This window comes from Chiloscyllium plagiosum, unplaced genomic scaffold (assembly GCF_037043375.1).
Source record: "Chiloscyllium plagiosum isolate Xiang-an unplaced genomic scaffold, Cpla_swu_hap1 HiC_scaffold_24, whole genome shotgun sequence".
In the NCBI taxonomy this organism is placed as follows: domain Eukaryota; kingdom Metazoa; phylum Chordata; class Chondrichthyes; order Orectolobiformes; family Hemiscylliidae; genus Chiloscyllium; species Chiloscyllium plagiosum.
In genome coordinates, this window is record NW_028270162.1 from 9,147,121 (window position 1) to 9,168,414 (window position 21,294).

General features: G+C 40.6%; 1 protein-coding gene across 3 annotated transcripts in view; it reads right to left on the minus strand.

Moving 5' to 3' along the window:
- Window positions 1-21,294, minus strand: part of tango2 (transport and golgi organization 2 homolog (Drosophila)) — a 214,006-nt gene that overhangs the window by 62,277 nt on the left and 130,435 nt on the right. For all 3 annotated transcript variants that reach the window (XM_087999878.1, XM_087999876.1, XM_087999877.1), the window contains 2 exons: window positions 10,901-11,020; window positions 3,513-3,627 (listed from right to left, as the gene is read on the minus strand). In XM_087999878.1, coding sequence (XP_087856004.1) covers window positions 3,513-3,627; window positions 10,901-11,020 — 235 coding nt within the window. The remainder of the gene's footprint in view (window positions 1-3,512; window positions 3,628-10,900; window positions 11,021-21,294) is intronic.

Below are 21,294 nucleotides of genomic sequence, written 5' to 3' on the forward strand. Positions count from 1 at the left end.
TCTAACTGCTACCACTTGATATTCAGAGGTGTTATCATCAATGAATCCCTCACTATCAACGTCCTTGGGGTTACCATTGACTGGAAACTCACTGGACTCACCACATAACCACAATGGCTACACGAACAGGTCAGAGGTTAGGAATACTGTGGCGAGTAACTCACTTCCTGACTCGCCAAATCCTGTCCACAAGGCACAAATCAGGAATGTGTTGGAATACTCGTCACTTGCCTGGATGGGTGCAGCTCCTATAATATTTAGAACATAGAACATAGAAGAATACAGCGCAGTACAGGCCCTTCGGCCCTCGATGTTGCGCCGATCCAAGCCCACCTAACCTACACTAGCCCACTATCCTCCATATGCCTATCCAATGCCCGCTTAAATGCCCATAATGAGGGAGAGTCCACCACTGCTACTGGCAGGGCATTACATGAACTCACGACTCGCTGAGTAAAGAACCTACCCCTAACATCAGTCCTATACCTACCCCCCCTTAATTTAAAGCTATGCCCCCTTGTCAAGCTTGACATCATCCAGGACAAAGCAGCTTGCTTGACTGGTACCACATCGACAAGCATCTACGCCCTCCACCACAGACATTTAGTAGCAGTAGTATGTACTATCTAAAGGATGCACTGCAGAAATCTACCAAAGATCCTTAGATAGACACTCCAAGCCTACAACTTCCATCTCATAGGAGAAGGGCAGCAGTAACTTGGGAACACCACCACTTGCAAGTTCCCTTCTAAACCAATCAACATCCTCACTTGGAAATATATTGCCATCACTTCACTGTCCCTGGGTTGAAATCCTGGAATTCTCTAGGCCATTGTGGGTCCACCTATAGGACATAGACTATAGCAATTCAAGAAGGCAGCTCTCCTTCTCAACGGCAACTGAGGACATGTAATAAATGCTGGCCCAGCCAGTGATGCTCATGTCCCACGAGTGAAAATATTTAAGAAAAGATTGGCGTGGGAGGGGCACAAATTATTTTGCCCTCCTCAAAGTACAGGAAAATTGAGCATGGAAAAGAGTACAGCTGCAAGGGATCAGACCAGATGTTGCTATATCAACTACATCAGTTTTATCAGTTGCTGAAGTAATTGGAGTTAAATAAAGTTAAGCCCCAAAGAGGTAGTAAAAATGAAGTGAATCTGAAGGGAGAAATTATAGTCTGAATGAAAGTTATATTAACGGAAGATTATCGAAATATCCTGATTTATTTGTATGAAAATATTTAATGTACAAGCCCTGGAAAGCAGAGGCATTATTCAAATATAAATACTGACATTATAAGTAGGATATTTGACCTTTGGAAACAATTCAGTATCAATGCTGGGGCTCTCCCATCTATTGACTCAATGGTTCTGGATAGGGCTGGGAACTCGGGCATTAATTGATTTCAGATGAGATTTTGATATCAACATTTCTAGCTTAAGAAAACAAAGATTTTCAAATTTAGCTAATGAAAAATGAGCATTTCACATGGCTGAATTAGATAATAACAGAAATGGTAATGGTGTGATGGCTACTTTATCAGGGCTACTATATTAGATTCACAGGAAACAAATGCCTGTCACTTGGCACTGAAGCCTGACCTAGCTTCCCAGAGATGAAGATGAACAGGAAGGAAGGCACTAAGTTCACTGCAATGGCAATCAATTATTCTCACAAAGTATAGGCTCAAAGGATCAGCAGATTTAAAGGTACAACCACTGCATCAAATGAAAAACACTTAAGTGACAGAATGAGGAAGGGAAGAGAGAGACAGAGGATGGAGAGGGGAGAGGAAGGAGAAAGAAAGAGAGGCAGAAGAAGAAGGGAGAAGAGAAGAGGAACAAACAAGGAGCGAGTATGAAAACAACAAATCAAAGAATAGAAACATTTAATTCAACCAGTAAGTCTGCACAGCATTTTTGTAAAGCAGACTATTTAGTTCCACACCCCATCTCTTTCTCAATATCTCTTCAAGTACTTTTCCAATATTCTTCAAGAGCCGATGATTGAGGGATACAAACTCTATCAGGCTGCACATTCCAAATTTTAATCACATTACATAACTTTTTATTCACATTGCCAATTATGTACAATTTAAGTTATTGACCTTTTAGCCAGTGGAAGCAGTTGGAAGAAAATGGCGAAGTGGGAGGAAGAACAGAAGAAGAACTGGGCATGATCAAAAGTCAGAAGGTTATATTGGGAGCGCTATTGCAGGAACATTATTACAGCTGACTGGTTCACTTGCTAGTAGAGCCAAGGCAATTTAAAATTGATGGTAATAGATACAGAATCTGGATTCTTACTGCATTATTCTACAGTACAACCCTACAGTGAATGTTCACGAGATGCATGAATACTAAATATTGTTGTTAACAGTGCTCCAAACAGAATTAAGTACTTATCTAGAACACTGAGGTTAGCCTAAAGTCAGACATTGTTTAATACACAATGATCATTCCAGATCTCAACCCGATGCACGTTCCTAAATACCTAAAGCATCACAAAGTGAGCATCTCAACAACATCAACAGATGTAAAGCAATTAAACTGTAGCAACCACTTGGTCAAATTCCTATGATAGTGTGCATGGAATAAACTCTGACAATAAAACTGTTATGCTTCTTCCAAGTTAAAAATCACACAACACCAGGTTATAGTCCAACAGGTTTATTTGGAATCACTAGCTTTCGAAGCGCTGCTTCTTAATCAGGTGACAAACACCTGATGAAGAAGCAACACTTTACAAGCTAGTGCTTCAATAAACCTGTTGGACTATAACCTGGTGTTGTGTGATTTTTAACTTTGTTCACCCCAGCCCAACACCGGCTCCTCCAAATCACTGCTTCTTCCAGTCTGTGAAAAAACATTTTCTTACTTGAATCATACACTGCCCTGTTCTTTAACTGTACACTGCCCTGCAAACTCCATAACACCACCACCATCAGCAGATCAGTTAAAAAAAGTACAGATTATGCAGGGTCTCTGCTTTTAATATACAATTGAGAGAATGAAATACATGACAAGGATCTGCCAATGGAAAGGTAACAATTAGGAAAAACGATTGCTCATTGAATCGAATGCCTTTGTGAATCAGGTGGTCAGATATCCATGTTCTGGTTAAAGGTTTAGTCTTAGAAAGCTGATAGTTTTCAATCAGCTGTATGATTAATAGCAAAATATTGCAGAGCCTGGAAATCTGGAATAAAAACAGAAATGCTGGAAATACAGAAGTTCATCAATCTGAAATATCAACTGACATCAGGCCTGTGGTGTACTTTCAGCATATTGTATGGGATAAAAGTTGTTTACTGCCATTGTTGATAGTGGTTTTCCATCTGAATCCCATCTTACTGCGGCTTTGAAGTAGTTAGAAAGCCTAGCCCCCTGAGCCGATTTGACAGGAGCAGCAAACTAGAGGTAAATGTCAATGATGTTGATAATGTGTTTGCGTTTATTTGAATTGAACTGAAAGCCAGCACTGTCAACAAATGATCCAGGTGAACTTACTTAAACTCTGCAGTTATCAAGTTAAACCCATTGTACAGATGTCCTTCTGAAGATACTTTCTTTAAGTAAGTCAAACCATCTGCCTCTTCAGTCAGGAAATCTGCCACTAGATGACCTTGAAAAATATTAGAAAGAAAAACAGATTTAAATAAAATCTCTCAGTGGTCTGCACATCTTATACGAAATGAAAGAAATACATATATATAAAGCCTTTGAGCTTGGAGAAGCATTTCTGCATGGAGATCGAAATTACTTTAGAACTGGTTGCTTTGGAATAAGTCTTACAAAATTACAAATTGAATTTTATATACCTTACATGTACAATTGAACAAAGCTCAGCATCGAAAATGAGAACAGTTCATTTTCAAAATATTTTCGCTGATGGAATTATTTTTTCTCATCCCTATTAAGGAACGTACAAAGTCAAAAAGCAAATTGTGAGTGAAGTCAGGATTGAAATGGAGTTAGATGCTCCCTCAATTTCATAGATTTTTATGAGGCAAATTTGGTTAGTCTACCTACCACTTGGAGAAGTACAAACTCTAAGAAGTATGATCTTTAGTAAGATGTGTAGGCTTGGAGAGTCTCTCAGCATCATCTATGCCTTCTACATCCCTGCAATAGATGAATGCGGCTTGCATGCTGATGTCTAAGGAAGATATCTGTGGTTCCATTCACAATTTCCATCAACTTTCCTGAGCGTCACTACAGGCAACAATTCCTGAAGGTGTATCTCCACTATCCAGGAAGTTGTCACAATGTTTATCTTCCACATAACTCTCAAGTGCTCCTTGCATTATCTCCAGGGCAAGCTTATGGGTGGTCAGAGGTACTCCCAGAAGACCTGACTAACGACCCCAGCAAATCACCCACAGATTCAGTTACAACATTGAAAAGACATTTGAATAGGTACAGGAGTAGTAAAGGTTTAGAGGGATATGGGCCAAACGCAGGAAAACTTGGTCAGTATGGATGAGTTGGACTGAAGGGTCTGTTTCTATGTTTATGACTCTAAGATGCCAAAACTGTCAAAATGCTGCTCATGCATCCCTTTCAGCTGTCATTGAAAAGACCACTGATCTACTGTAGATGATTCCATTGCCTGGATCACTTGTGAAGAGCATTCCAATACTCACCAGATCATATGCTGTACCTGCATAATCTAGCTCAATGACAGAGTGACAATTTAGCAGAGGGGGAGATGGAACCTCAGATAAAGAGGGAGGGGGAGTGTGATATGGATGCTGAGGTAACAAAACTGATGAGGAAGCTGCTGAAAAAGCCAGCAAGGCAGTGAGATGTAGCAGATAGATTGTCTCAGGCCTATCAGTCACTAGATCTGAGAATGAATGAGTATGGATTAACATATGTGAACACTCTGAGCTTGAAGTCAACTATGGCTGACAGGCTTGAAGGGAATGTTTGATTTCTATCATTTAAACCTTATCATCCTTTGTTTGGCATTCATTGAAATTTATTTTATTCACTTTGGTATAATGACCTTTTGCTTAGTTTCTGGGCCAAAACATCAGGATGAAGTTGAGCTAGAATACATGGGTACTACATGACTGGATGTGGCAGGACTGCAGATCTTGGACTTGATTTTTGGTTGTGGGATCGCTTAGCTCTGTCTATCACTTGCTACTTATGCCGTTTGGCATGCAAGTAATTCTGTTTGATGGCTTCACCAGTTGACACCTCATCTTCAGGTATGCCTGGTGTTGCTCCTGGCATGTACTCCTGCACTCTCCATTGAATCAAGGTTTATCCCCTGGCTTGATGGTAATGGTTGAGTGGGGAATATGCTGGGCTATGAGCTTACGGATTATGCTGAAGTACAGTTCTACGGCTGCTGATGGCCCACAGCACCTCATGGATGCCCAGTCCTGAGTTGCTATGTCTATTCTCAGTCTGTCCCATTTAGCACAATTATAGTGCCACATAACTCAATGTAAAGGTGGGACTTCGTCTCCACAGGGACACTATGGTGATCGCTCTTACCTACACTATCATGGACAGATGCATCTGCAGCTGGCAGATTGGTGAGGTTAAGATCAAAAATGTTTTTCGCTCTTGTTGGTTCCCTCACCACCTGCTGTAGGTTCAATCTAGTATCAGTGTCCTTTAGGTCAGTAGTACTGCAGCTGAGCTACTCTTGATGGTGGACATTGAAATACCCCACCCAGGGTACATTTTATGCCCTTGCCATCCTCAGTGCTTCTTATCAGTGCTGGTCAACATGGAGGAGCACCGATTCATCAACTGACAGGGGACAGTAGGAGGTAATCAGCAGGAGATTTCCTACAGCATGTTCAACATGAAACCACAAGACATCATGGAGGCTGGGAACAATGTTGAGGATTCCTAGGGCAACTCCTTCCAAATTGTATACCATTGTGTCGCCACCTCTGCGGAGTCTGTCCTGCTGGTGGAATAGGACATATCCAGGGATAGTGATGGTGGTGTCTTTAAGGTATGATTCGTGAGAATAACTTTGTCAGGCTGTTGCTTGACTATGCTGTAAGAGAGCTCTCCCAATTTTGCTGCTAGTCCACAAAAATTGGTAAGGAGGAATTTACAGGATTGACAGGGCTTTTTCTGCCATTGTCTTTTCCTGTGCCTATGTTGTTGCCAAGTGATCTGTCTGATTTCGTTTCTTTGAGACTAGTGATTGGTCCAATCAAATGGCTGGCTAGACCATTTCAGATGGCAACTGGGAGTCAACCACATTGTTTTGGATCTGGGCTGACTTGTAAGCCAGAGCAGGTGAGGATGGTAGCTTTCCTTACCTGAAGGACATTAGTGAACCAGATGGGGTCTCAACAATTGACAATGATTTCATGGTCATCAGTAGATTCTTAATGCCAGATTTTTATTGAATTCAAGTTCTACCATTTGCTGTGGTGAGCTTCGAACCTGGGTCCCCAGAACATTAGGTGAGTTTCTGGATTAGTAGTCTTGTGATAATACCATAGGCCGTTGCCTTCCCCACTTTTCCATTTGTTTTTCTAACTGTGAACCCTGGCAGATGTACAAGATGCAATAACACTATGATGCAAGTAGTACTAAATTGGTAGCTCTCATTAAGACATATTCAGTCCAAATGAGGCATCTGATGGAGATGCCTGGCACCCAGTCTTGTGTGAGACATCCTCTGCCATGGAAAATGTACAATGTAAACTCGCATGCATAGGGGCATAAGGCATTGAATAGACACTGGTACATAAAGTGAGTGTTCTCATGATTCATCCTCTTGCAGCACTGACTCCAGGATCTTGAGCCACCCATAGGCACTGAACTCAGTCCAGACTGCTTGCCAGTTGATGGCCTCCTGTGTTATTCCATAGAAATAGTACTTTCCTTCTCCCCGACATGGTTTGCAGAAATATGTCGAGGGAGGAGTTGCCGCAACATGGAGCCGTTTTCTGTCTGGTGATGCATCTCCCGAGGTGATGCTCCTGGCTTGCAGAAAGTGAAATGCTGTTCAGTTGTCTTTTACAGAAGGTGCCCAGAAGTTGAAGCCTAGGAGGTTTTGATGCCCTTCAGAGCTTCCTACAAGTTAAATTTAGTGTTCTACCTCTGCACGCAGAAACAGTGAACCAAGAGGGATGCATTCACATGAGACAACTTGTTTTACATCTGAGTGGTAGTTCCTTCTGCTTTTAAATCTGGTGCCATACCTTGTGTCAAAAAAGTAAGATTCTGCCCAGTGTTTCCACTTGTGGGAGAATCCAAAACCTATAAAAAGAATCTCTTTACCCAGATAGTGTTGAGAATTTAGCACTCACAATCACAAAAAAGAGTAGGTGAAGCAAATAGAATAAATGCACATAAAGAGAACTTAGATTAATACAGCAGAGAAAAGGGAATATAAATTAGGCCTAAAGGATTTAATGATGTTGAGTCAGAAGATATTTATATGAAATATAAACATTGACATGGATCAATGGGGCTAAAATGTCTGTGTGCATTTTGTCAATTCTACAAAATAGACTCAAAGGAATGGATGTCCTGATCCTGTTCCTACATTCTGGTCTTTACAGCTGAGTATAAAATATTTTTTGTTTTGTTTTAAGTCTAAATATTGCTTTTTGGGATATATTTATGCATGAGCCAAACACATCTTTAATTCATAGTGCTCTTTGATTAAATCCAATCTTTTAAAGAACCTTTTTAAATGTAAATTTGATGCAAGCTCAGGAAGACAGCTCTTAAAAATACTGTAATTTGTTAGTGAAACAATTCCCTAATGCAGCTGGTTCTGCCTCATCCCACCTCATCTTTCGGCAACAGTGACAGCCAAGATGATGATGCTACAACTTCTGTCAGTGCTGCATAATGCACAAAAAAACAGGTCAGTCTCCAGGTGGCAGTGAAGACTAAAAATAGAAGCAATGCTTGGGTAGCAGGTGCTTATTCGGTTTGTAATTCTAAAACAAAAAGCATAATTATATGTTTTTCTCTGGCAGATTTGTGTTGGTAAAAATTAGCTTCAATTTGTGAAGGAAACATCTTTAAATCTCAACATACAATTATTTAAATCGGAAAACGGCATAAGTGATTCTGGTTTTTGGTTATGAGTTTGACATGTGAAATTCTGTATTAGCAACTGATTTTGAAAAATCTAAGTTCGGTTTGAAAGCTGCCTCTGTTCACACATTTGTCAATTACATTTTCTTCAAAAAAAACCAGAAATAGATGACACTATTGTAGATGTGATTAAAATAAGGTAACTGCACTTGAATGAGGAACAAATAACAGCTGTTTCTGCCCGAAATAGCTGGCATGCCTAACATGCTGTACACAGCATCTTTGTCAGCTACAGAGGTCGAAAGGAGTAACACCACTGTCTAAAGCCTAAAGGGGATTGATAGTGCATAAAACCCCTAAGGCTGTAAGTTTGATATGCAATAATTAATAATGGAAATATTAACTATTTATAAACATAATTAATAACATACAACACGGGAAGTAATATATTTGATTTTGCAACTAATGTCAACTTTGAATGTCGTGCAATATGCTTCTGTAAATTTTATGAATAAAGTATATTTTTGAGACAAAAGTAAACATCTGTCACAATACTTTACTGCATATTGTTAACAATTTTGGTCTCCTTTGCATGTAGCTACTGGAAATATTACAGAGGAGAGCCACCAGCTTAATTCCCAGTTTGAAGCATCTCAGTTGTGAAGACAAGTTAAAAGAGTTGGGACCTTATGCTCCAGAAGATCTCAGACTAAAGAACAATCTGATCGAGTTTGTAAAATGGCCTAGGGTATGATGTGTGTTCAGATTTTTTCCAGTTAAACAGGGTCTGGAGAACTGGGGTCACAATTTAAAATAAAAAAGAAAATGCTAGAAAGATTAAGTAGGTTGGGCAGTTTCTGTGGAGGGAGAAAAAGGTGGAATCTCCCTGGCTCTGAAGAGGTGGATTCAGAGATTGGATTAGCAGCAGAATTTACAATTTGAATTTTGGATTAGCACTTCAAGCATTCTTGCTGCAAGAGGAAGCAAGTTGCTGATCTTTCTGATGCTGGGACTGCTACCCACAGAATGCAGAGGCTGGAAGCAGCTTTGGAGGCACCTTCCTGGCTGGATCAGGGTGACCAACATCGCTGCTGTCCAGATTGTAGGAGTGTCACAGCAAAAGAATGTAATCAAAGATAATTGCGGGGCAAAGTTTGAATATCTGCTCTGCAATATTAAACAAACACTATTCCAACAATCCCTGAATGTGAGACGTATAATCCAATTCCATGACTGCCCGATAAAATCTGTAAAGGCTGGCCACCCTTGGTGGAAAAGCTGCTTGGTCCCCTACACCTGGCCCCTTGAATATGCCACAGGATTAACCAGAAGTCTTCGGGTGATGGGATCGGTTTCCACTCCTCATTAATGACACTGTGGGCCTTTTGATTTTCCAATCTTAATCATGATTCCAAGGATTCCCAAATTGAGGTTGTCTTATTCTCACTGACCTGCCTCAACATGGTCCTCCTCTGACGGTGGGACTGCTGCCAGTACTGTGGGCACTCATACTGGGGCTCCCATTTCTGCAAATCATCTGTTATTCTTACCCCGACAACAAATGAATAAGTGGCTTGTTAACGGATGCCTTCTGGAAGGTTCCAACTGTTGGAACCCTCGGATCTATGCTGTGATCAAATTTTGGAAAAGTCCCAATGCTTCAGATTTCAAGCCCACTGTTCCACAGATGCTGCCAGATTGCCGTAGCATTTCCAATACTTTTGTGTTTTTATTTCAGATTTCCAGCATCTGCAGTATTTTGCTTTTATGTTAAATGTGGAAAGCCACATCATGTCAAGATGTCTGGAAGTGATTCTTTTCCCAGAGAATAGAGGAGGCTGTGGATTTGAGCAATGGTTGCCAATTCCCTGAATTTCTGCGAGTGAGAATTAGATCTGCTTCTAGCTGGGGTGAAGATTACCTCATAAAAGAGGTCCCAGGTTGAAATTCTGGGCCAAAATGACTTCTTGACTTGTTTCGACTGAATAAGGGGTGAAACCATTGAACTTGGTTTTTATCTCATGTTTTGCCTCACTCAGCAGATCACACAATTGTGGATGGAATGAGCAACTTCTGTATTTTGATCCCACATATAACATATGGTGGAAGAAGCTGGTTAGAAGAGACATTTCTTTCCTATATATATCAGTTTAAATTTGTGTGCAATATTTGCCCAATTTAGACAAGCACTCAATTTAAAGGGGAATTTAAGTGGTGGAGACTATTTTAATGAGTAACTTTGAGCTCTCTTAAATTCCTCTGTAGCTTTACTCAACTATAATTTCTTCTCCCCCCTCATCACCTTAATGTGTTGATTTTTGCTAGGGTACTTTTGCAAGGTCATGTGCACTCCACCCCAAAACTATAGTCTACACGAGTGAATCAATGACCATGAGCAGGATACTTAATAAAATGGACCAAAACTGATCCCAATCCTGACCTCACCAAATGCCCATGGCAATTTGAAAGGCATGTACACCACTGGTTTCAACTGTTTATCCAGATTTCCTGTGGTTTATACCAGGGGAGAAAATAGACACATCCAACAGGAAAAACTGGCTTCATCAAACCTACTGCTGGAAACATTCTGGTTTCACAGTTCCTTATTCTTACTTAGTACAAGACATCTATTAAGTTGCTTATTAACTGCTCAAGCTTCGCAGAATAGAAAACCTTACTGTTAGAGAAATACAGATATTGGCTTGCATTAACATTAAGGCAGACCGATTTGTTTCATTTTTCCTATTGATAATGAAATTAGAATGATGCATTCAAATAACAGTGGGCTATTACATAAAGAAAAATAAAAGAGATTGTAGCTTCTATTATAACAGACTTTGGCTGATAATCCTTCTTACCTCTCCCTAATGCATTCAGACTGTTTATGGGTTGGAGATAATTCGTCAGTGCAGCAAACTTGCCCTTCTTGCTAATACCCATCCATGTTCCTCCTTCTTTGCCTTTTTCCATATCCAATCCTACTCGTGACACATGGAAAATAAGCAATACAGAGAGGCTTACTTGACAATTCACATCATTTATTTCAGAATCTACTGATCAGTGAACAATTGACTGATTAATATCTTAAATAAAGATAGTCATCAGATTGGCAAGAGACTGACAGCTAGGCAAGAAAGAAGCAGGGGAACTGGAATTTATTGTTTGTTTGGGTTACTTGTGCAGTTCACTTGTGCATGAAATTTACTATTTTGAATTGCAGAGTCAACATTCTCTTGGTTTGATTTGCCAGAGGGAATGCTGCACAAAACCAGAATCAGTTTCTTTCTCCATAGTTTATGGCACTACTAAAATTTTAAGAAACTAAGGTGCTAAATAGAACATGGATAGTTAATCTGTCGCAGTTTTACCAGTTAAATCACAATTGCAGGATAAGGATAAACAAATGCAGAAAGGAGAAGCAAATAGAAAGGGCCATAAACTGGGAAGCATTGCTTGACGAACCTGGAATAGGACACAAGAGGTAAAAGTTCTGGAATATTTCACAAAGTACTTAATTGTTACAATTATAATTTTCTATGGAAAGGCCAGTTGGATGAGCAGAAGTAAATGTTCTCGACAATTTAGAAGTGAAATCAGAAAACACCAATTCATACAGGAGCCAGTAGAACTCACTCCCCCTAACGTCTGTGAATACTAAGTCAATTGAAATTAAAACTGAGATAGAAATATTTTTGTGAGATGTTGCACAAAGACAAGCAAATGGATTTAAGGTAGAGATCAGGAATGATCAAATTAAGAATAAAGATAGGCTCAAGGGTCTGAATGGCCTACTTTTATTCAAGTCTCTGCTCTACCTCTGTATGATACGCAGCTTTGCAAATTATAAAAATGTAATTTCATTTGTGATGCATTAACATGGAAAAGAATATTTTTTCCTGCCGAAAGAAGAATTTCTATTCCCCACTCCATAGAATTGTCTGCTAGGAAGAAAATGCTTCCTATCTCCCAAATCAAATCAACCTTACACGCTTACCAGCAACTGCACAAAAGTATAATGATTGAAGTTCAGCTCTGAGCTTCACTGCAGTGCGCAATCTCATTCAGGTAGCAACTTTTTCTGGGGTTCTTTAATTGGATGTGGGCATCCCTGGCTCGGCTATCACTTGCTGCCTGTTTCTAATTGCTCTTAAAGTGAGTGACTCAGCATTTTCAGAGGGCAATTAAGAGCCAACCACATTATTGTGGTTTTGGAATCACATCTGGGCCAATCCAAATAACGATGACAGAGTTCCTTCCCTAAAGGATAGTTGTAGATCAAATGGATTTATACAACAACTGATGAAGGGCCTATGCCCGAAATGTGGATTCTCCTGCTCCTTGGATGCTGCCTGACCTGCTGTGTTTTTCCACTACCATACTTTTTGACTCTGATCTCCAGCATCTGCAGTCCTCACTTTCTTCTAGTGAATATAGTTCTAACTGATTCAATCTTTCTTCATATGTTACGACATCAATGATCCAGAGACCAGGACTGATAATTCAGAGATGTGGGCTCAAATTCCAGGTTGGCAGGATTGAAAAAAGTATGGTATTGGGAACTTGACCATGAAACTACTGGATTGTTTTACAAATCCATCACGGATTTCCCCAGTGAAGGAAGATAAACTGTGATCCTTACTTAGTAGGTCTATGTGAATTTAGACCCAGAGCAATGTGGGCAACTCTCAGCTATCTTCTAGGATAGACCAGCGAGTTACTCAATTGTAACAAACTGTAATGTTTGAAGCATTTAGGAAAGGTAAGTCATGATCCCTTCTCAGAGACAACTAGATGTGTGCAATAAGTGCAACCAATGGCCACATCCCTTGAATGAATAGGCACTAAAATTCTTAACACCCTGAAGTTAGAGAGAGAAAAATCTTCCAGGAGTTACCATCCTTACCATTCCTCAACAGCCCCTGGAGAAAAATCTGCGGGATGTCAAGCCCCTTGAACCGTAGAATTCCTATAGCATGGGAAGTACACCATTTGCCCCACCAACCCTTGAGGAGCCATCTAGACCCACCCTCTTACCCTGAAACCCTGCATTTCCCATGGCAAATCCACCTGCACTCAAAGAGCATCCAACCTAAGCCCACCCCCTTACTCTATAACGCTGCACTTCCCATGACTAATCCTACTGTTTACGTTAGCGTGAGCATTGTGCAAAGAGATGCATCCTGGAAAGCAATATTTTTAGAAAGATAGAGGAAAGAACGTGCAATTCAGTAAAACCATCTAAATTTCACAAAGCAGTTTGTAACCAACAAAATGTTTTTAAAATGTTGTCATCATTGCTTTGCAGGCAAAAAATAAAGAAAACTGTTGTAAGTTAAGACATGTACAACAAGCAGGAAGGCAGGTAACACGACTGGATTTGGTGGATGTGAATAGACCACTTATGCTATATAGGTTAGGAAGCACAATAGGGCATGCATAAATGTCGAAGTTAATTCACTGTTTTTTTGAAAGAAGGTAACTGAGCTTTGTAGAAGTTGACAGTTCAGTAAAAAAGAAGAAAGACTCGTATTTGGAGCATGCCTTTCACAGACTGTTCAGAGGCTATTCAGAAATGGTAAGTATTGGAACCCTGGAAGATTTTCATCTCACTAACTCAAGAGTGCTGTGAGTTTTAGTGCCCATCCTGCCAACTTACTTTCATTAATTCACAGGATGTGGCTGAAATAACTCTATGAAGGCTAGTATCCTGTTACCAGATCACCATTTATTTACACGGTTAGACCTGTTGGACTATAACCTGGTGTTGTGTGATTTTTAACTTTGTTCACCCCAGTCCAACACCGGCACCTCCACATCATTCATGTACATGTACGTTGTACTTGACACTGACCCAGCTAGCACTGAACCACTCTCCTAGAATAAGCAGAGCCCCGCCACTCTTGTTTGTATCTGTCAGGGCCTCCAAAATGAAGGTGCTGGTGATGAGTTCTGTTTGGTAGCCAGAATTGGATGCTGATATAGCCACGTGCATGGCAGTGCTCAGAATGCCAAGATGGACAAAAATTATCACCAGCACCTTCCTCACATTCATGGGAATGACTGGGTAAACCCTGGAATCAGTTACATGTCAAATACACTAGTCCTTTCATGGGCTGTATGTTTTTAGTCATTGTGGATGCCCATTCAAAATGGTTGAATATGCATAGAGTTCATTCATCAAACACAGGGACAACAATTGAAAAGTTGTGACCAATTTTTACTTCTCATAAGAGACTAGAACCAAAGTTGTACCCTTAATCTGTAGGGGTTCCCCTGTACAGATTCCCAGCCTGGCCGATATCTTATGCAAACTTAAGAGCTGGAGTCCAGAGTGAATTTTGGTAAAGAATGGTTCTGCAATCAATGATACAGATGCGCTGGTTTCGACCTTCATGAAGATTGGTTGACTATTTACCAGATGTTTATTTTGATTGGCTCTGATTTGCATGTTGCGAAGCAATTTAATGTTTGGGTGAAGATTTGTAGCTCGGGTGCTCGTTGTTGTGGTTCTGTTCGCCGAGCTGGAAATATTTGTTGCAAACATTTCGTCCCCTGTCTAGGTGACATCCTCAGTGCTTGGGAGCCTCCTGTGAAGCGCTTCTGTGGTGTTTCCTCCGGCATTTATAGTGGCCTGTCCCTACCGCTTCCGGTTGTCAGTTTCAGCTGTCCGCTGTAGTGGCCGGTATATTGGGTCCAGGTCGATGTGTTTGTTGATGGAGTTTGTGGATGAGTGCCATGCTTCTAGGAATTCCCTGGCTGTTCTTTGTTTGGCTTGCCCTATAATGGTAGTGTTGTCCCAGTCGAATTCATGGTGCTTGTCGTCTGCGTGTGTGGCTACTAAGGATAGCTGGTCGTGGCGTTCGTGGCTAGTTGATGTTCATGGATTAGGGGAAAATTTTAAAAGGGACCTAAGGGGCAACCTTTTCACGCAGAGGGTGGTGCGTGTCTGAAATGAACTGCCAGTGGAAGTGATGGAGGCTGGTACAATTATAACATTTAAAAGGCATCTGGATGGCTATATGAGCAGGAAGGGTTTAGAGGATATGGGTCAAGTGCTGGCAAATGGGACTAGATTAGGTTAGGATATCTGCTCGGCATAGATGAGTTGGACCAAAGGGTCTGTAGCATGCTGTACATCTCTATGATTCTAAATGCCTTACTGAAATCTATATACACCACATCCACTGCTCAACCTTCATTAACGTGGCTCGTCACATCCTCAAAGAACTCAAAAAGGCTTCTCACAAAGCCATGCTGACTATCTGTAATTAAACTAAACTATGTTTTACCAAATAGTCATAAATCCTATCTCTCAGAATCCTTTCCAGTACCTTGCTTACCACAAATGTAAGACAGACTGGTCTGTAATTTCCAGGGATTTCCCTATTCCCTTTCTTGAACAGAGGAACAACATTCGCCTCCTTCCAATCACCTGGGACCACTCCCATGGAGAGTGAGGATACAAAGATCATCGACAGAGGTGCAGTAATCTCATTCCTCACTTCCCATAGTAACTTTAGATATATTTGGTCCAGCCCTAGGAATTTGTCTATCTTGATGCTTCCCAGGATTTCCATCATATTCACTTTCTTAATATCAATCTATTCAAGCCTATTAACCTGGTCCACGGTGTTCTCACTATCAACAAGGTCCCGCTCTCTAATGAATACTGAAGCAAAAAACTCATTGAGGGCCTCCCTACCTCTTCAGACTCCAGGGACAAGTTCCTTCCCCACCCCAGGGAAAAAATCTTGTCTATTATCCTATCCATGCACTTAATGATTTTATAAATCTCTGTAAAGGTCACTCCTCAGCCATTTGATAAAGTTCCCCATGGTAGACTCATTCAGAAAGTTAGGAGGTATGGGATACAGGGAAATTTTGTTGTCTGGATACAGAATTGGCTGGCCAAAACAAGGCACTGAGTAGTAGTGGATGGAAAATATTCTGCCTGAAGGTCAGTGACCAGTGGTGTCCTGTCTTTGTAGTTTTTAATAAATGACTTGGATGAAGAAGTGGAAGGGTGGGTTAGTAAGTTTGCCAAAGACACAAAGGTTGGTGGTGTTTTAGATAGTGTTGAGGGCTGTTGCAGGCTACAACAAGACATAGACAGGATGCAGAGCTCGGCTGAAAAGTGGCAGATGGAGTTCAATCTGGATAAATGCAAAGTGATTTATTTTGGAAGGTTGAATTTGAATGCTGAATACAGGGTTAAAGACAGGATTTTTGGCATATGGTGTTTTAGCCTTCATTAACAGGGGGATTGAGTTGAAGAGCCATGAGGTTTTGCTGCAGCTCTATAATTCGCTGGTTAGATCACACTTGGAATATTGTGTCCAGTTCTGGTCACGTTTTTATAAGAAGGATGTAAATGCTTTTCAGAGGGTGCAAAGGAAATTTACCAGGATGCTACCTGGATTGGAGGGCTTGTGTTATGAAAAGAGGTTGAGTGAGCTAGGGCTTTTCACACTGGAGAGAAGAAGGAAGAGAGGTGACTTGATAGAGGCGTACAAGGTAATGAGAGGCATAGATAGAGTAGATAGCGAGTTTCTTGATACAGCGGGTGGTGGGTGTGTGGAATGCACTGCCAGCGGCAATAGCAGAGTCAGAGACATGAGGGACATTTATGTGACTGCTGGACAAGCACATGGATGGCAGTGAATTGAGGGGTGTGTAGGTTAGGTTGATCTTAGATTAAGATAAATGCTCAGCACAACATCGTGGGCCGAACAGCCTGTACTGCACTATACTGTTCTATGTTAACAGCCCCAATCAGCGAATTCATATTCTTTGAGATCCACTTGACTGACATTATTCTAGTCTCCACGGTGACCATTGATGGCATTTATTGCAAATCTCAGCAATTTGCTGCACCATTCTATAACATAGCCAACAGTTACCCACATTGCACTAGGTATGGAGAAGATCAGCCATATTTTTATTAAATGACACAGCAAGCCTGACGGAATCACATGGGCTCCTGCTCCTATTTATTTTGTTTAATGAATATAATCAACACGATCTTGCATAACATCTTCAATGTGTGGTAAAACATCCCAAAATAAGCCCTGAAGAAGGGCTTATGCCCGAAACGTTGATTCTCCTGTTCCCTGGATGCTGCCTGACCTGCTGTGCTTTTCCAGCAACACATTTCCAGCTCTGGTTACACAACCACAATGCTATTTTGGGGGAAATTGATGGATGGCCCAAAGTACTTTCTGGAGTGTAGTTCATGATTGAAATGTAGATCAAACTCCCTCAACTCTTGCAGTCATTGAGAGCTTAACTGTGGCTGACATCAGTGTGCATTGGGGAGCTGGCACAGTGACACAGTGGCTCGCACTGCTGCATCACAGTGCCAGGATGACTGTCTGTGTGGAGTTTGCACGTTCTCTGTGTCTGCGTGGGTTTCCTCCGGGTGCTCTGGTTTCCTCCCACAATCCAAAGACGTGCTGGTCAGATGAATTGGCCATGCTAAATTGCCAATAGTGTTAGATGCATTAGTCAGGGGAAAATGTAGGGAAATGGGTCTGGGTGGGTGACTCTTCAGAGGGTCGGTGTGGACTTGTTGGGCTAAAAGGCTTGTTTCTGTACTGTTGGAAATTTAATCAAATCAAAAGACAGGTGGATATTGGCTGACGTGTATTCAATTTATTGTGGTTTTGTAGAGCTTGTTTAAATTGTTTTGAATATTCCAGTATATTCCTGGCTGGCCTCAATAACCTCAGGTTATTCCAAACTTTCTTGTCATTATCTTTGTCCACACTATGTGTCATTTGTTATATTACTCGTTACATTGGGTCCTGATTAGGTATTACTAAGATTTTACAATCCTCATCCAGGGTTTCAAATCCCTGAACTGTCCGGTCATCACCACTACCTCAAGCAATCTGTGCTTATCAGATTCTAGCCTTTCAGCATCACCAATTTTAACTGCTTTACCTTTGGTCGGAATACCCTTTAGTTGCCAAGCCTCTAAACATGGAAAGTCCCCTCTCTAAGCCTCTGCAATTCTCTAACCTCCTTTTAAGACATTCATTACATCTTTTGACCACGATTTTCATCATATGTCCTAAGATTGCCTTATGTGACTCGGTCTCAAATTTTACTTTAAGGAACGTCTGTGAATAATTTTGGGATGTTTTACCACACATTGAAGATATTATGCAAGATCGTGTTGATTATATTCATTAAACAAAATAAATAGGAGCAGGAGCCCATGTGATTCCGTCAGGCTTGCTGTGTCATTGAATAAAAATATGGCTGATCTTCCAACTCAATCTCAACTCCAGTTTTCCTCCAGGTTTCTGATAGCTCTGGTTTTCCTTTCAGCTTCCTGGTTGGATGCTAATCATGGCTCAGTGAGTAGCAGTTGTGTCCGAATTAGAAATTTGCTAATTCAATTCCTACTTCAGGGATTTTAGAACAAAGAAAAATCTGGTTTGCGTTCCAGCCCAAAAGTAAAAACTAATAAAACGTACAAATGACACATACTAATCTAATTTGTCTTGTATACTCTAAAATGGAGATACAATATGTTTTTTTCTAAGTATGACTGCTTTTTTGACTCTCCTTCTCAACCTTTTCCCTCTCCTGAGGTCTGGTGGACCTCAGGTTAAATCAGCACTAGTCGCTTCTCTCTAATGAAAGAGCAGCCCCTATGGTCTGGTAAGACTATGGCGACACAACAACTCCTGTGGCTTTTTTTTTAGTTATTTTCTGTCTCAGAGGGACAGGGGATACTCCACAGTAAGAGGTACAGTCTTTCAGATGAGATGTTTAATCATGACCCTGTTTGCTCTCTCAGTTTTTTTGCCAAGGAAACCCATCTTTGGTTTCTCAGACACATCACCAGTTGGAAGGCTTTGCCAAGGTGCAGTATTTTCTCTCACACAGAAACTGGCAGGTGAGACCTATCCATACCCTGAGGAGAGACCAAAACGAGCAATGGAAGCCTCACTGATGGCAAATGATCTGTGACTCTGGGTTGAAGAATTACGAGTGGGATAGCAGCAGTGGAGGACAGGAACAGAATACTAACTCCAGATTAGGCAATTTTTTTAAAGGAAAAGTACAATTTTTTAAAATCAATTTTGCAAAGTGGGATTGCTAGTTAGACCAGCATTTGTTGCCTGTCCCTTGAGAAGGTGGTGGTGAGTTACCTTCTTGAACTGCTGCAATCTAGGTAGTGTGTGTGTGTGTGGGTGGAGGGGGGGGTGGGGGTGGGGGGGGGGTAGTACCAGGATTTTGACACAGAAGGAACAGTGATATATTTTCAGATCAAGATGATAAATGAAATGGGTGGAAATATGCAGGTAGTGATGTTCCCATGTATCTGCTGCCCTTGTCCTTCTAGATGGTAGTTGTTGAGAGTTTGGAAGATACTGTGCAAGCAGCCTTGGTAAATTTCTGCAATGCATTTTGTAAATGGTACACATTGCTGCTACTGAGCTTTGGTAGTGAAGTGACTGACATGCACATTCAAGACCAGGAAAGGTATCAAATTCACTTAATTATTAAAATGCATTCCTACAGCTTCTGAAAACTCCTTGTTTTAATTCTGATAAAATACATTACCTTCATTTAGTGTGATCCTTCACTCATGTGGATTCAAACCCATACAAAACAGAATAAAATGCAATGTAGAAATCAAAAATTACATTTTAAAATCCGCAGAAACGATTTAGACATAATACCTCTCAAGCATAAAATAGTGGCAGTTTCCAAACATCAACAGAAGGTTCTTCCTTCTTATATTTGTCACAAAGGTTTTACTGCATTTTTCAAATGCTTACATAAAAGACAGCAAACGCATAAATTTCATAATAAGTACTGAAAAACCTCCTACTGCTTACTGAAAAAAACTCTTGCTGCATTGAAAAGTAACACATCCCTTTATCTTTGGTGTTACTTAACTATAACTGAAATTGCACGACTATCAAGGCTCAGGTTTGAACTTTAAAACATAAGACAGTGAGAATCTTTTTCCACGTATGGAGTCAGCTATTACAAGGGGGCATAGCTTTAAATTGAGGGGGGGTAGGTATAGGACAGATGTTAGGGGTAGGTTCTTTACTCAGCGAGTCGTGAGTTCATGGAATGCCCTGCCAGTAGCAGTGGTGGACTCTCCCTCATTATGGGCATTTAAGCGGGCATTGGATAGGCATATGGAGGATAGTGGGCTAGTGTAGGTTAGGTGGGCTTGGATCGGCGCAACATCGAGGGCCGAAGGGCCTGTACTGCGCTGTATTCTTCTATGTTCTATGTTCTAAATTTAAGGAAAATCCAATTTGATCTACATTCCCAGATCTCAGTGATTGCATTTGCATTTTAAACAGGAATACTGAAACAAACCTGGGCATAAATTCAACATCACATGAAATAATATGCAGTGAAATAGTTAGTAAGATTTGAGAGAAATGTTTCCAATAATTAGGGTGACCACAAACAAAGGTGGAGATGGTTAGATCAACTTAAACCTCAGAAACAAACCAAAATAATTAGCAATGAACTGGAAAACACAAAAGTATCTATTATCTATTTGTAAGATATGGGAGACTTGTTCACTTCAGAACGCTGTCTTCAATTACAATACTAGCAGTTGATGGCTCTGCTACCTAAGTTGATGGAGACTTGATCACAGACTTGTAACAGAAGCAGAGATAAACAATGAAAATAAATTAGAGGAAAAAAGCAAAGAGAAGGAACAATAAAACAAAGATGAGAAATGTTTAACAGGGTTAACTTCATTGATCCTATAATGCCAATGAAGAACCAGGCCTAAAGTGAGTGTCACTGGAGAACTGGCTCTCCAGCACTGTCACCCTCCCATAACTTAACCTGTGTTTACTTCATATGTGGAATCAGACGAGGACTACAGGATTTCTGCTGAATTCATCTTTCCACACCAATTCTGAATCTATATGTATCACATTTCCTGATTCAGTATTTACTTACACAAAAGAAAATGCTAAATATTTTCTTGGAGGAGTTAGGGTGGGTGCGAACTGCATCAATGTACCACCAAATCATAAATGAGAATTATAACTTTAACTTCAGAATGCCCTTCCTCTCTGCTTCAATTTTCTACCTGCTCCAAATAGGGACAGAATATCAAACACTGTGTTGACTGTCTCAGGAAAGTTAATTGGTTTCATGTTCAGATTTTTAAGCTGAGAACTTCAATTGTTTTATTCCATTTAGACTCGTTAAAATTTCTGCCTTGCTTCAGATACTGTCTTGTTATCCAAAG